The sequence below is a fragment of the Phyllobates terribilis genome, unplaced genomic scaffold (assembly GCF_046119375.1).
Source record: "Phyllobates terribilis strain yellow unplaced genomic scaffold, ASM4611937v1 Scaffold_1__5_contigs__length_1240528914, whole genome shotgun sequence".
NCBI classification, from domain to species: domain Eukaryota; kingdom Metazoa; phylum Chordata; class Amphibia; order Anura; family Dendrobatidae; genus Phyllobates; species Phyllobates terribilis.
In genome coordinates this window covers 492,306,874-492,321,847 of record NW_027362761.1, presented here as the reverse complement: position 1 = coordinate 492,321,847, position 14,974 = coordinate 492,306,874, and the positions used below count along the sequence as shown (strand labels likewise).

The following is a 14,974-nucleotide window of genomic DNA, read 5'->3' as shown; positions in this document are numbered from 1 at the left end:
ATATGGTACACACAAGGACACAGGACAGAGGTTGAGTCAACTTTAATCCATGTTAACTGGCTGCAAGTGTGATTTAGTTATTGCCTACACCTGTTAGGTGCCACAGGTAAGTTACAGGTGCTGTTAATTACCCAAATTAGAGAAGCATCACATGATTTTTCAAACAGTGCCAATACTTTTGTCCACCCCCTTTTTTAGGTTTGGTGTGGAATTATATACAATTTGGCTTTAGGACAATTCTTTTTTCTTTTTTTCATTGAAGGCAAATTAAATGAAGATAATAATACCAAAGAATTTGTGATTGCAATCATTTTCAGGAAGAAACTGAGTATTATCTGACAGAATTGCAGGGGTGCCAATACTTTTGGCCAGCACTGTATGGGGCACATTTAAACACCCTACAATAGGATTCTTTTAAAAGGAGTCTGTCACCCCCAAAAAACTAATTATATGACTTATAAATGTATGTAGGGAACTAAATCGTTTAGTATACTTTCCAGTGGTTGTGTTGGCAGAAAAAAAAAATTCAGATGCAATTGAGGGAGTTTCGGCGCACCCTAGGCGTGGCTAAGGGCTTAGTGTACCGTTCCACCCCTTCAATTTACATACTGAACATTTTGTTCATATCTTGATTGACATAGCTACCTGAACTCAGTCGGCTGCTCTTTACCTCTGCAGGAGCTCAGCTCGCATAGTGTCTTGGTGGGTTCTCTTCTTTGGCTCCGGTCTGCAGTACATAATGACATTATGTGAACTGGGCTCTTGCAGTGTTCATGCGGAGGTGCAGAGCAGCTGATGGAGTTCAGCAGCGCTCTCCTGATTGAAGGAGCGTAGCAATACACAGAGCCCTTGGCCATGGCAAGGGTGCAACAAAGCATGCAAAAAGTTTTTTTCTTCTGGCAGCTAAGCCACTGAAATATATATTACAGTAATGCTTTTTTATATGTGCTAAGTCCCTACATACCAGTATATGTGGTTTAACCCTAGAACGCATGACCATAAAAATCTACATTTTCACATACCTGGGGCCTTTTAGGCCCGTGTGCAAATAACATGGAATAACTCAAACAAAAATGACAAACAACTATATACCTGAGGAATACCTAGAGTTTCAAAATTCTAACTAAAGTAATCTTGCAGAAAATAGAAAGCAATTAATAGGGCGGGCCTGCGAGGCCCCAGGTATGCGTTCTTTAATTAGTCTTTTGGGGATGACAGACTCATTTTAAAGATTTTTTGATAAAGCTAAAACTCCTATTGAACACGTAATACACTAAGCCATATTACAGATCCATGTTTAAGGGGTTATCTACTACTTGGACAACCCATTATTAAACACTATATTCCCTAATGTAAGATAAAAAGAAGAGACACTTACCTCCCGCGCCAGCGCCATGCCAGCAATGACAGCACCAAGTCTCTCAGCGCTTGCGTGACATTGACATTATTATACCAAGTGAGTGCTGCAGCCAATCAGCGACTGATCAGCACATTTCTCACACTTCTCCCAGACATCCGAGTTTCGTCTGAGGAAAGTGTGAGTGAAGCAGCCCATTAGTGGTGGCTGACTGGCTGCAGCGCTCAGAAGGTATAACAATGTCACGTGAGTGCTAGGAGACCTGGTGCCCATATCGCTGGCTCGGCACCAGTGAGGGAAGTGAGTTTCTATTCTATTTATTTTACACTGAAAATACAGTATTTAAGAAGGGATGTCCAAATAGTAAACTACCCCTTAAATGTATCAACATTACATTGCCCAAAACCCTGGCAGATATTCCAGGTATAGTTCACACCCAATCAGATACTTGTACCATATATTTATGAGATTTTGGCTTGGAGGATATACAGTGGTGGCCAAAAGTATTGGCACCCCTGCAATTCTGTCAGATAATATTCAGTTTCTTCCTGAAAATGATAGAAATCACAAATTCTTTGGTCTTATTATCTTCATTTAATTTGCTTGCAAGGAAAAAACACAAAAGAGAATGAAGCAAAAATCAAATCATTGATCATTTCACACAAAACTCCAAAAATGGGCCAGACAAAAGTATTGGCACCCTCAGCCTAATACTTGGTTGCACAACCTTTAGCCAAAATAATTGCGAACAACCGCTTCCGGTAACCATCAATGAGTTTCTTACAATGCTCTGCTGGAATTGTAGACCATTCTTCTTTGGCAAACTGCTCCAGGTCCCTGATATTTGAAGGGTGCCTTCTCCAAACTGCCATTTTGAGATCTCTCCACAGGTGTTCTATGGGATTCAGGTCTGGACTCATGGCTGGCCACCTTAGAAGTCTCCAGTGCTTTCTCTCAAACCATTTTAGAGTGCTTTTGGAAGTGTGTTTTGGGTCATTGTCCTGCTGGAAGACCCATGACCTCTGAGGGAGTCCCAGCTTTCTCACACTGGGCCCTACAGTATGCAGCAAAATTTGTTGGTAGTCTTCAGACTTCATAATGCCATGCACACGGTCAAGGAGTCCAGTGCCAGAGGCAGCAAAGCAACCCCAAAACATCAGGGAACCTCCGCCATGTTTGACTGTAGGGACCGTGTTCTTTTCTTTGAATGCCTCTTTTTTTTTCCTGTACACTCTATGTTGATGCTTTTTCCCAAAAAGCTCTACTTTTGTCTCATCTGACCAGAGAACATTCTTCCAAAACGTTTTAGGCTTTCTCAGGTAAGTTTTGGCAAACTCCAGCCTGGCTTTTTTATGTCTCGGGGTAAGAAGTGGGGTCTTCCTGGGTATCCTACCATACAGTCCCTTTTCATTCAGACGCCGACGGATAGTACGGGTTGACACTGTTGTACCCTCGGACTGCAGGGCAGCTTGAACTTGTTTGGTTGTTAGTCGAGGTTCTTTATCCACCATCCGCACAATCTTGCGTTGAAATCTCTCGTCAATTTTTCTTTTCCGTCCACATCTAGGGAGGCTAGCCACAGTGCCATGGGCTTTAAACTTCTTAATCACACTGCGCACGGAAGACACAGGAACATTCAGGTCTTTGGAGATGGACTTGTAGCCTTGAGATTGCTCATGCTTCCTCACAATTTGGTTTCTCAAGTCCTCAGACAGGTCTTTGTTCTTCTTTCTTTTCTCCATGCTCAATGTGGTACACACAAGGACACAGGACAGAGGTTGAGTCAACTTTAATCCATGTTAACTGGCTGCAAGTGTGATTTAGTTATTGCCAACACCTGTTAGGTGCCACAGGTAAGTTACAGGTGCTGTTATTTACACGAATTAGAAAAGCATCACATGATTTTTCAAACAGTGCCAATACTTTTGTCCACCCCCTTTTTTAGGTTTGGTGTGGAATTATATCCAATTTGGCTTTAGGACAATTCTTTTTGTGTTTTTTCATTGAAGACAAATTAAATGAAGATAATAATACCAAAGAATTTGTGATTGCAATCATTTTCAGGAAGAAACTGAGTATTATCTGACAGAATTGCAGGGGTGCCAATACTTTTGGCCACCACTGTAAGATAAAACTTACTGTATATCTAGACAACTGTATTTAATGTCTACTTAATATGGGCATGGGCTGTGAATTTGTGACCTAAGGCACTGCTACATGGGTGAATGATTCGCTAATAAACAAGCTTTTCTACAAGTATTTTTCCCCAATTACTGCCCCATCTTAACACGTCCACCAGCCAAACAACAAGAATCATCATTGGGCGGCAGCACATCGCCTTGTGTAGGCAGGAAAGTGGTGGCCACACTAAGGCGACCGAATGAACGGCCAATGACAACTCCATGTAAGGCCTCATTCACACATCGGTATTTTTCACATACGCAAAAAAAAAAAAATAGCACTGGTGTTAGAGATCTGTGTTTCATCACTGATTTTCACGGATGGATACATAAATAAATTACAGAGCTTCTCATCCTTCGCAATGTCAAACGGATGACACGGATGTTTTTTTTACCGACTCATAGACTTGTATTAGCATTTTTAATCCGTAATACTTAAGAAAAATTGACATGTCTCTACACTAATGTTAAAAAAAAAAGCAAAAATTGGTCCCATTCTCATCCAGGAGAGTGGTACAATTTTTTTCTCACTTGTCATCCATAAACAACCAGTTCTTTTACTCAGCAGCTACTAATCTTTTACAGGGCGATTTTTAGTTTCCTTTGCTACAGAATTGTAATGTAGGGCCACGTTCACACATTCAGTATTTGGTCAGTTCTTTGCATCAGTATTTGTAACCCAAAATCAGGAGAGGAACAATCAGAGGAAAAGTATAATAGAAACACGTCACCACTTCTGTATTTATCACCCACTCCTGGTTTTGGTTTACAAATACTGAGGTAAAAAACTAAACAAATACTGAACGTGTGAACGTGGCCTAACCGAAAAAAATCGGATGTTATACTGTTGATCCGTATGACATGCAATTTTTTTCTCGCACTGTCTGATTTTGGAGTGAATTCACAGCATGTGATTTTTTCTCATCATTTCTGATAAAAAAAAAATACACAGATCTGCACTGCTTCATTGAATAACATTGGTCCGAGTCCTATCTGATTTTTTTATGGGATTGCACTCGTCCGATTCATGCACTAGTGTAAGCGAGCCCTTACATGGACACATGGACCGTAAAAAAAAACAAGGACATGTGACCAGCACCGCAGACTATAATGGTAATGATGTATTTGTGAAAAACACGGATAGTACATGTATGTGCAACACGGATGTGTGAATAAGGCTTAAATAGAAGCAAACAAGCACTGACTGACCTACTACTCTATCTGCAATTATCTGCCCCTGTAATTGTGCCTTTAGGGTACATTAACATAACCAAAAAGCAGTTAGTAGACCCCTAATATGAGTTGTTGGGCTATACAGTTTATTACCAAACTATTGGTGGGAAATAAACGTTTCATGATACTCACAGTAAATACTTTTTCCGGTTGTCCACGAGCCCTCATATTTGTGTCATGAATTTGTTTCAAGATCATCCAAGCTTCATCATGTTTTCCAGTCTATAAAATTAAACAAACAATAAATGGTGTAAAAAGAATAACTGGATGCAGCTAGAAAATGTTTTTCATTTTTCTTTTTTTTCTTTTTTTTTATAAAACTCTATTAACAAATACATTAGCTTAAAATAGTTGTCCTATAAGTGCAGTAATGTAATCCCAGATCTCCCATGTGTGGTCCTATCCGTGTGCTGGGATTTTTAATCGGAAAAGGGCATAACAAGTGGAAACTGCATAGGACGTATAAACCCAGCTCTAGAGTCCTCTCGGATAAAAACGTATCCTCTTTTTTTCCAACATATAAAAATCCTAGAAAGTCACTACACAGAATGAAAACAGTAGACCTGATCATGCAAGGAATAAGGACTTGGTTCTGAAACGCATCTGTGGTTTTTATTTTGTGTGGTGATTTCCTAGGATTTTTATATGCTGGAATAAAGAAGATTATTTTTTATCCGGTTGGATTCCAGAGCTGGATTGATATGTTCTATATATTTTACGTCACTTATGGCACCTCAATTTCTGAGCGAGGTTCCCAGGATCACAATTGGGTGGCATGTTTTCGGTGAACTGGCAATCTCCCATTTTCTATATTTTTAACTTTTGAAAAAACTTGTATATTTGTATAACCAATCAGCGTCACATCTAAATCTGGCTACAGATATAAAATAGATCTTAGAATATGTGATAGATATATAGTTATTACAATAACTCAACATTTAGCTATCGATATTCCTCCATTAACATTTCTATGGAGGTATGGATATAAGCGTCTGCCAAATACCTCTGACCTATATTGGTGGAGTCGAATAATTGTTCAGATTATATTCTAGTCTGCAAAATATCTGTTTTTCCCAGCAAGAGATTATAGTGTACAGTATAGAAGATCCCTTAATAATGTGATGCTGCCAGATCCTTGTCTAATTTTGCAGATGTAGCGCCCTGAGGGTTCGGCCGCCACAGGGGTATTGCACCTCTGCCAGAGGTGTGATATTCCACTCCCAGGTAAGGATGGAGTATGGACCAGGGCTCAGTTAGCTGCATACAGCACACACACCCCATTTCCGAGGGACAGCTCAACGGTGCTCCCACTAGACAGAAGTGCAGGCACGACCGACTATGTCCCTGACTGGTGTGGGGAGGGGGGTTGGAACACCCAGTGCTGTAGGGGCAGATAGGGGTTGGTTCCTGAGCGTAGGAAGGAGCCCATTGGTTGCTGGTCACCTGGGCTCATGGCTAGAGGGAAGTATAAAAGGGAGGAGCCATCTTAGAACAGTGTTCAGTCTGTGAGGAGAAGTTGAGAGGAGAGCTGACAGGGAGCAGCAGCTCAGGCTGAGTGCTGCTCCAGAGGCAGACCTAGAGAAGAGGCCGGGGCCTGAGAGGAGAAGGAGAAGTGGGCCTAGAGAAGAGGCCGAGGAAGGAGGAGAAGTGGGAACAGGAGGAGAAGGAACAAGAAAGGAAGAGAGAGAGGAACAGAGGGGCTTAGGAACAAGAAGGTGGAAGGGACCCTAAGAACCCACGAGAATACAGGGTGAAGGGTCAGGCAGATTAAGGGTACCGGATCCCAAGTTGGTGGAGGAGAAACAACCCTCAGCCAAAGACCGGAGGTCGTGATCATTTATTGGTGCGACATCTCATCAAACCTGCTAGGAAGGCACCATAAAGGACAGCGGGGAACGGGGAACACGTTTACCTGCGCAGGTCCGCGGCAGCTAGACAAAAGTGGGTCACTGGTGAGGCAGGCCAGAGAAAGGAAAGAAGGGGGTCCTGTGCCATATTCAAGAACTGCCTGGGAGTTGACCGAGCCCCACACCTGGTGGACGCAGCACGGCTCGGGCAGTCATCGCCAGCTGAAGTGACTTGGAAACTAACCGTGAGTAAAGACCCTGGACTGTAACTTGTCTGTGTGCTCCTTCGCGCCTCCAGCACTACCGGTACTAGGACTCTCACCACCATCACTCCCACCATCCACTACACTGCCATGGGGCTGCACTCTTCCCGTGGGGAGTCACACCACCTCAGCTGCACCCACCATCAGCCCCAGCGGTCTGCCCTGCAGCGGCGGTTCCTAATGACCGCAAATCCACGGGTGGCGTAGTCGGACATTATCAACAAGTACATAGCAGACTATCATTGGTCTGACCACCCTGAGCCGCGGGACCGGGCCGCCACTGCTACTCCCAGCGTCTCCCTATTGCCCGGTTCCGCGTGCCCCACGGCCCAGGGGGCGAGTCAGCTTTGGCGTAGTTGGCAGGATCGTTACCCACCCGCCACAAGCGGGTATTGCGTGCCTGAAAAGAGACTGTTTTATTGTACCAAAGATGGCGCCCGCCCCAGAAGCATGAGCGCCATAATGTGCGCGCCAAAAGACAACAGGAAGCCACCTCCCATCGTGGGCCAGGGCCAAGAATGGCGCCAAAGAAGGAGCCCACCCCCAACAGCCATGAGAGCGGCTGTGGAGATGTCCGTCAACGTGGGGGGGCTGCCCCTGAGAGTGATTGTCAGCAGAATGCCCCAGGACCACCCCCCCTGGGGGCGGAAAGAGAAGAAAACTGTGGGGCAGGGCGCGGTCTGGATCAGTCTTGCCAGGCTGCACCCGGAGATGGAGAAAGGAGCCAGCTCCAACACCTTGGCAAGGGGCCTGCTGCAGGCCGCACCACCATGCAGCTTCACAGAGCTGTTAGCGCACCTCCCCAAGGAAGACCCCGAGTATGCGCGGGCTGCGCTGGAGGAGCTGGACCGGAGGATTGTCCGAGCGCAGCGGGACGTGATTGCCGGGTGGAAAGAAGAAATGGCCCGGCGGGCTGTGATCCTGCAGCAGGAGGCGCTGTCGACATCCAGTGGCACACCAGCCACCGAGGGCAGTGAAAGCAGAGCAGAGGCCGAGGACGACGCCGCGGAGGAGGCCGCGACAGCAGAGGCAGGTAACGGAGACGACCCTACCCCGAACCCTGGGGCCGCCGACCTGCCCCTGCACCCTGTTGCGGAGCCCAACGTACCTGAACCCGCCATCGACACCGTGCCTCCACCGCTACCAACCGGTTCCCAGGCCATCGACACCGCCAGCGAGCCCCGCCCCACGCCGTGCCCTCTGACCCCGGGCGTGATCAGCAGACCACAATCGCAGGCCCGGTCGCAAGGCCTAGCGCCCCCAGACGCCACCCGTCGACGGGAGTACTGCCGCCAACAGCTGGAGATGTTCGAGAGGGAGCAGCGGGAGCGGCGCATGAAACAGGAGAAGCTGCAGGCCCAAAGTGCGGAGCAGAAGATGAAGGCCCGACGAGATCCCCGAGCAGCCAGCGGTCCCCGAGTCACCGGGACTGTCGTAAAATTTCACATGGAACATGGCTGGGGTTTCATTAAAGATCCTGAGACCATCAGCAACGTGTTCGTGACTAGGAGGGATGTAGAGAGCCACCTGCCAGAAGGTCATCGAGGGCGGGATCTATATCCAGGAGACGTGGTGTCCTACACCCGACACCAAGGCGTGAAGGGATGGTACGCCCTGCACGTTCACAGAGTGGTAGAAGAGGAGGAGCAGTACCACTCGGACTCTGAGTACCAAGAAGGCCCGGACGGGCCTGAAGATCATGAGGAGCAAGGAGCAGCTGGAGGGTATTGCTACCAGTGAACAGTGGCATACCAGTGTAAATAGTTAACCGTCAGGGTACAAAGGATCTGTTTGGGACTGTTTCAGAGAAAGGTGTGGTCCCCGTTGGGACTGATATAGGACTGTTTGACTGTTGCCCTATCCCCTAAGTAACCTGGCTGAGGACTGAGAGCAGCCATCCCTCTTCCCTTTACCAGGCTGAGGACTGAGAGCAGCCACTCCCCCTTTCTAACCGGCCGAGGACTGGGAACGGCTAATCCCTTGTATATAGTTGCGCTTCCTAAAGCGCCCCCTACTGGTTTAAAAAAAAAAAAAAAACTGCAACGTCTACCTCAAGACAAGTTTGCTGGACTGTAGCACCTTTAAGAAGAAAGAACACCTGGTTGCAAGTTGCACCGCGGCCATGATCCAAGAATACAAGAATGTGTTTCGCCTAAAGATGTTTTATATGAAGAGTTTAATATGCTGCTAGAAAATGTTTTACATAATCTTGAAACCGTTTTATATGACAAGTGACAACAGAGTTCCAGTAGTGTTGAAAATATTTTATAGTGCCTAGTGAAAGAAAAGTGTGTCCCATAAAGGGAATTGAGCTGTGTTGTCTGTTTCTAAATGTGAAAAGTTTTAAAAAGTTTTGCATGTCCTGTAATCAACTGTTTTGCTCTTTTCCAGCCCGAGGACGTGCTGTGGTTTACCAGGGGGGAATGTAGTGCCCTGAGGATTCGGCCGCTACAGGGGTATTGCACCTCTGCCAGAGGTGTGATATTCCACTCCCAGGTAAGGATGGAGCATGGATCAGGGCTCAGTTAGCTGCATACAGCACACACACCCCATTTCCGAGGGACAGCTCAACGGTGCTCCCACTAGACAGAAGTGCAGGCACGACCGACTATGTCCCTGACTGGAGTGGGGAGGGGGGTGGAACACCCAGTGCTGTAGGGGCAGATAGGGGTTGGTTCCTGAGCGTAGGAAGGAGCCCATTGGTTGCTGGTCACCTGGGCTCATGGCTAGAGGGAAGTATAAAAGGGAGGAGCCATCTTAGAACAGTGTTCAGTCTGCGAGGAGAAGTTGAGAGGAGAGCTGACAGGGAGCAGCAGCTCAGGCTGAGTGCTGCTCCAGAGGCAGGCCTAGAGAAGAGGCCGGGGCCTGAGAGGAGAAGGAGAAGTGGGCCTAGAGAAGAGGCCGAGGAAGGAGGAGAAGTGGGAACAGGAGGAGAAGGAACAAGAAAGGAAGAGAGAGAGGAACAGAGGGGCTCAGGAACAAGAAGGTGGAAGGGACCCTAAGAACCCACGAGAATACAGGGTGAAGGGTCAGGCAGATTAAGGGTACCGGATCCCAAGTTGGTGGAGGAGAAACAACCCTCAGCCAAAGACCGGAGGTCGTGATCATTTATTGGTGCGACACCTCATCAAACCTGCTAGGAAGGCACCATAAAGGACAGCGGGGAACGGGGCCCATGTTTACCTGCGCAGGTCCGCGGCAGCTGGACAAAAGTGGGTTACTGGTGAGGCAGGCCAGAGAAAGGAAAGAAGGGGATCCTGTGCCATATTCCTGAACTGCCTGGGAGTTGACCGAGCCCCACACCTGGTGGACGCAGCACGGCTCGGGCAGTCATCGCCAGCTGAAGTGACTTGGAAACTAACCGTGAGTAAAGACCCTGGACTGTAACTTGTTGTCTGTGTGCTCCTTCGCGCCTCCAGCACTACCGGTACTAGGACTCTCACCACCATCACTCCCACCATCCACTACACTGCCCTGGGGCTGCACTCTTCCCGTGGGGAGTCACACCACCATCAGCCCCAGCGGTCTGCCCTGCAGCGGCGGTTCCTAATGACCGCAAATCCACGGGTGGCGTAGTCGGACATTATCAACAAGTACATAGCAGACTACCATTGGTCTGACCACCCTGAGCCGCGGGACCGGGCCGCCACTGCTACTCCCAGCGTCTCCCTATTGCCCGGTTCCGCGTGCCCCACGGCCCAGGGGGCGAGTCAAAGACATCTATGGCTGACATAAAGGTCCACAGTATCAAATATTCCATTACCAGATATTTTAATATCGGACTTTTTAGATTTCTTATGGAAGGAAGAGTAAGGCAATGTTCACACGTTGAGTATTTGGTCAGTATTTTATCTCAGTATTTGTAAGCCAAAACCAGGAGTGGAACAATGAGATGAAAAGTATAAAAGAAACATGTCACCACTTCTGTATTTATCACCCACTCCTGGTTTTGGCTTACAAATACTGATGTAAAATACTGACCAAATACTGAACGTGTGAACGTGGCCTAAGTATTCTACAACAACTGTAGTTCACATTTCAATTCTCACCTCTAAAAGGAATCGTGGACTTTCTGGCATAAATGTAAGAGCCACGACTGCAGAGACACACGGTAGGGCACACACGATGACAAAAACTCTCCAGCTGTGGAATTGATAGGCTGATCCCATACTAAAACTCCATCCTGAAAAATAAGAACAGAAATTCAACCAGATTAGCATTATATGACAGCCACGCTTACTACGGCTTTCCAATAATCTGAACTCTAACCAATGACAAGATTATACATAACCCAGGTCTGGCTCAAGCGACTCAATTAGACTCTTACTCCCGAATAGGGCTATGTATTGGAGTTGGGGCAGAAACAGAAAGATCTCATCCAACCTAGACCAGTTCACATATAACAGTTGCATCAGGCCTCCACAGATGCCAACACGGATGGTAGTAGTTGTTAGTAGGCATTTTCAAATGGTGCTGGACCTAGTTTCAAGCTGCATTTAAAAAAAAAACCATACAGGTCTGGTATAACAACTAATGAGCCGGACATGAAGGAACACTCCTATTGAAAACAACGGATCAGTTCCATCAGTTATATTTATTTTACTAAAATGTTGGACGGAAAATATAACAGAGGTCCGGTTATACGTGCACTGGACTTACTAGAGACATTATGGACAGACTCATCAAAATGTTTAGGCAAGAAAATTGTCATAAAACACTTTGAAAAGCAGCAACATTTTTGCACAATCCGGAATTGCATAAAAAATTTCTGACTTCTGCCATTTTCACTCCAATTTCAAGCAACTGGGGTTGAGGTGGAGTCAGAGCGGAACGGGGCATGGCTCTGCCTGACAAATTCATGGAAAGTGGTGGCATTTCTCTCTGACTGGAGTAACATTTCTGGCAAGGCGCATGCCACTGATAAGATGTACTAAATTCATTAAAAGGCACAACATCTTAATGAATTTGGCGCATCTTATCAATAACTCCCCTCATTTTTGATTGGAGTAAGAAATGCCAATCTTAATGAATCAGGTCCTTTGTTTATAAAAAAAAACAAGTATTTGCTTTTATAGTACACAAAATAGCAGACCAAACTTAGGCAAAGTACATATTTTTGGTCCATTATAATCAATGTACAATATATTGTAAGCCCCAAGCATAACTGTGGTGGGGTACAGGTAGTCATACTCATGAGATAGGTATCAGATGAGCATTAGTTTGGCACAGGAGCGGACATATTGGTGCAACCTGGCCCTGAGAAGTAAGGGGGCCACGTCCAGCTCCAAAGCAGCAAGAAGCTTCCGTCATAGACAGAACTACTGGACTGCAGGGGGCCCATATACTGTTCTTGCACAAGGGCCCTTTTCTGCCTGTGTCCGTCACTGGTTTGGCAGATAGCTATCTCTCCTGACTCCCCCATATACATGAGCACTTGATTCAGGTGAGCATTCATGTGTTTTCAATGGGGACTGACACCTCAGGCAGTGGCTTGTCTTCTCTGAAAACAAAAGGATTGAGGTGTGAAGTTCCAGCTGCACAATCCTTCTGCCCCCCAAATATAGCATGCCGGTGGAGAGTCGGTGGGTCACATGAAAATCGTCGGGTTTCGGCCAACTGTCATCTAAATGTGTATGGTGACCTCAAAGTGTTAGACCTGAAACATGAAGTTATCCCCTATCCAGAGGATCGGGGCTAACTTACTGATTGATGGGGTTCTGACCCCTAGGAAGTAAATAATCACGAGAAAGGAGCTCAAGCATCTGTCTGTAATAATAATAATAATTCTTAATAATAATGATTATTGTTAGTATTATTATTACTAATATAATGTCATCCTCAGATATCTTCTTTTGCATCTGCGCTATCCCCTCTATTTATCTAGAAGTTAATTATTTCCATTATCCACATTATTATCCCTCCATTCATGCAGGTCCATAATTGCGCTGTATCTGTGGTTACAAGTAGTAGCAGTTGGAGCGTTTCCTATACAAATTAATGAATGACTTGTGACACCGTTGCAAAGTTTTTGATGATGCCATGCAAATATATTTTGCTTTAAAGGTGGGTTCACATATTTCCACTGCATTAGGCTCAGTATCACCACTGATGACAATAACATATTAGTTGCCATCAGGATTTTTTACCATCCTGATGAATCACATCACCTGCATTTGTCCAGCATAACAACTGAAGGACAGGTGGGAACAATCCCATTGCAAGCAATGGAATATGTTTCTCCATCAGTTTCCATCTGGTGTTTTATTTAAATGTCAGATCTAAATATCAATGCAGTGTTGGATATATGTGCAGGGGGCAAAGAAGCCAATGCCCCTCGCTGTTAGCTGGAATAATAAATAATGCAGCATACCAAAGGGCAAGGCTCCATATGCATCTTCCTGATCGCTTCCTGGATTTGGGGGAGAGATCTGTACTTCATCTCTTCCTAAAGACTGTATAAGTCTACATTCTCATGATGAATATTTGGTGGCTTTTTTGATGTTGCAGATTACCTCCAGCATTTCTGCACCTATTAGCTAAATTAGGTTACTTGAGTTTTTTCCATTGCATTTTTGTCTCTTTTTGCTGTGTCATGTTTTAAGTAAAACTGCTTTGTTTTGGATGCTTCCTGATATTTGGCTTTGACAAAACATTATTGATACAGTCATGTGTGGGTTACGTGTGTTTACGCAGTGTAAACATGTTTTTTTCGCATCTAATGCAGTTCTATTGGGTAAACCGCAGGTCAGTTTATGCAGCGTAAAAAAAAGCACAGTGGGAATGAAATTTCTATAAATCCCATCCACTGTGCTGGAACTGTAAGGCTATGTGCCCACGTTGCGGAAATGAAGCATATTTTTTACGCTTCTCCCTGGCGGGAAAATCGCATGCGGATTTTACATGCGGTTTTCCCGCCAGGTAGAAGCGTTTGTGAGGCGTCTTTGCAGCGTCTTTGCATGCATTTCCGCATGCGGGTTATCAAGCACTTCTCCAAGTGATTCAAGCATCACTTGGAAAAGTGCTTGACAACTTGTTCACACTATATAAATCCATGCAACCGGCATGGATTTATATAGTGTGACCAAGTAATAGTTAAAAAAAAAGAATCAGAATGGTAAAAAATAAAAAAATAAAGTTTATACTCACCTTCCGATGCATTCTCTGCCCCGTCCGGAGTCTTGAGCGGCTCACGCTGTTGTGTGCAGGACCTTCGGTGACGTCATTGAGTCATGTGATGGGTCACATTACTCAATGACGTGGCAGGTCCTTCACACAACAGCGCGACGGAGGGAAAACATCAGAAGATAAGTATAAACTTTATTTTATTCTTTTTTTTACAGGTTCTTTGGTACCCAGGTCTGGATGAGAGTCTCCTCTCCTCCAGACTTGGGTACCATCCGCACATTGATTCCGCATGCGGAAACGCAAAATTTATGAACATGCTGCGGATTTTTGACCGCAGCATATACGCTGCGGAAAAATCCGCAGCATGGGCATTGACATTGCGAAATGCCATTGGCGACCATGGGGTGCGGATATACATGCGTTTTACAAGCGTTTACGCTGCGGAAATTGCGCAGCATATACGCTTGTAATATGCAACGTGGGCACGCAGCCTAAGATGTTGCATTTTTTACACAGTGAAAATACAGATGGTCAAAAACTCATCATGGGAACTTAACCTTAGTCTATTGACATTTTTCTGCCCATTAGTTGCCACTTATAAGACTACGTTCCCACGATCAGTATTTGATGAGTTTTTAATGTTGCAAAATTACTTACGTTTTTTCATTACGTGTTGTGTGTGTTTTTTAGCATGCGTTTTTATCGCATTTTTGCCGCTGCATTTTTGTCTCTCTTTGGTTTGTCATGCTTTAAATAAAGCTGCTTTGTTTTTGAAACTTCCTGCTATTTGACATTCCACCGCGGTACGCATGTGCATTTTTTACCTGCGGATTTTCTCAAATGCAAGTCTATGGGGAAATTCTACACAGAAAACTCAGCGTACCCGAAAGAGAAATTGAATGTTGGGATAGGAAAAATGCATCGCAGGTGAAATTACGCAGCATAAAAAATAAGCACAGTGGAGATGAG

At 45.4% G+C, this 14,974-nt stretch overlaps 1 protein-coding gene across 1 annotated transcript in view; it reads right to left on the bottom strand.

The window, feature by feature from the left end:
* SV2C (synaptic vesicle glycoprotein 2C) overlaps positions 1-14,974 on the bottom strand; it is a 436,269-nt gene that overhangs the window by 72,566 nt on the left and 348,729 nt on the right. The window contains exons 5-6 of the mRNA XM_073680145.1: positions 10,930-11,063; positions 4,903-4,992 (exon numbers count right to left, since the gene is read on the bottom strand). Of these exons, the coding sequence (XP_073536246.1) occupies positions 4,903-4,992; positions 10,930-11,063 (224 nt within the window). The remainder of the gene's footprint in view (positions 1-4,902; positions 4,993-10,929; positions 11,064-14,974) is intronic.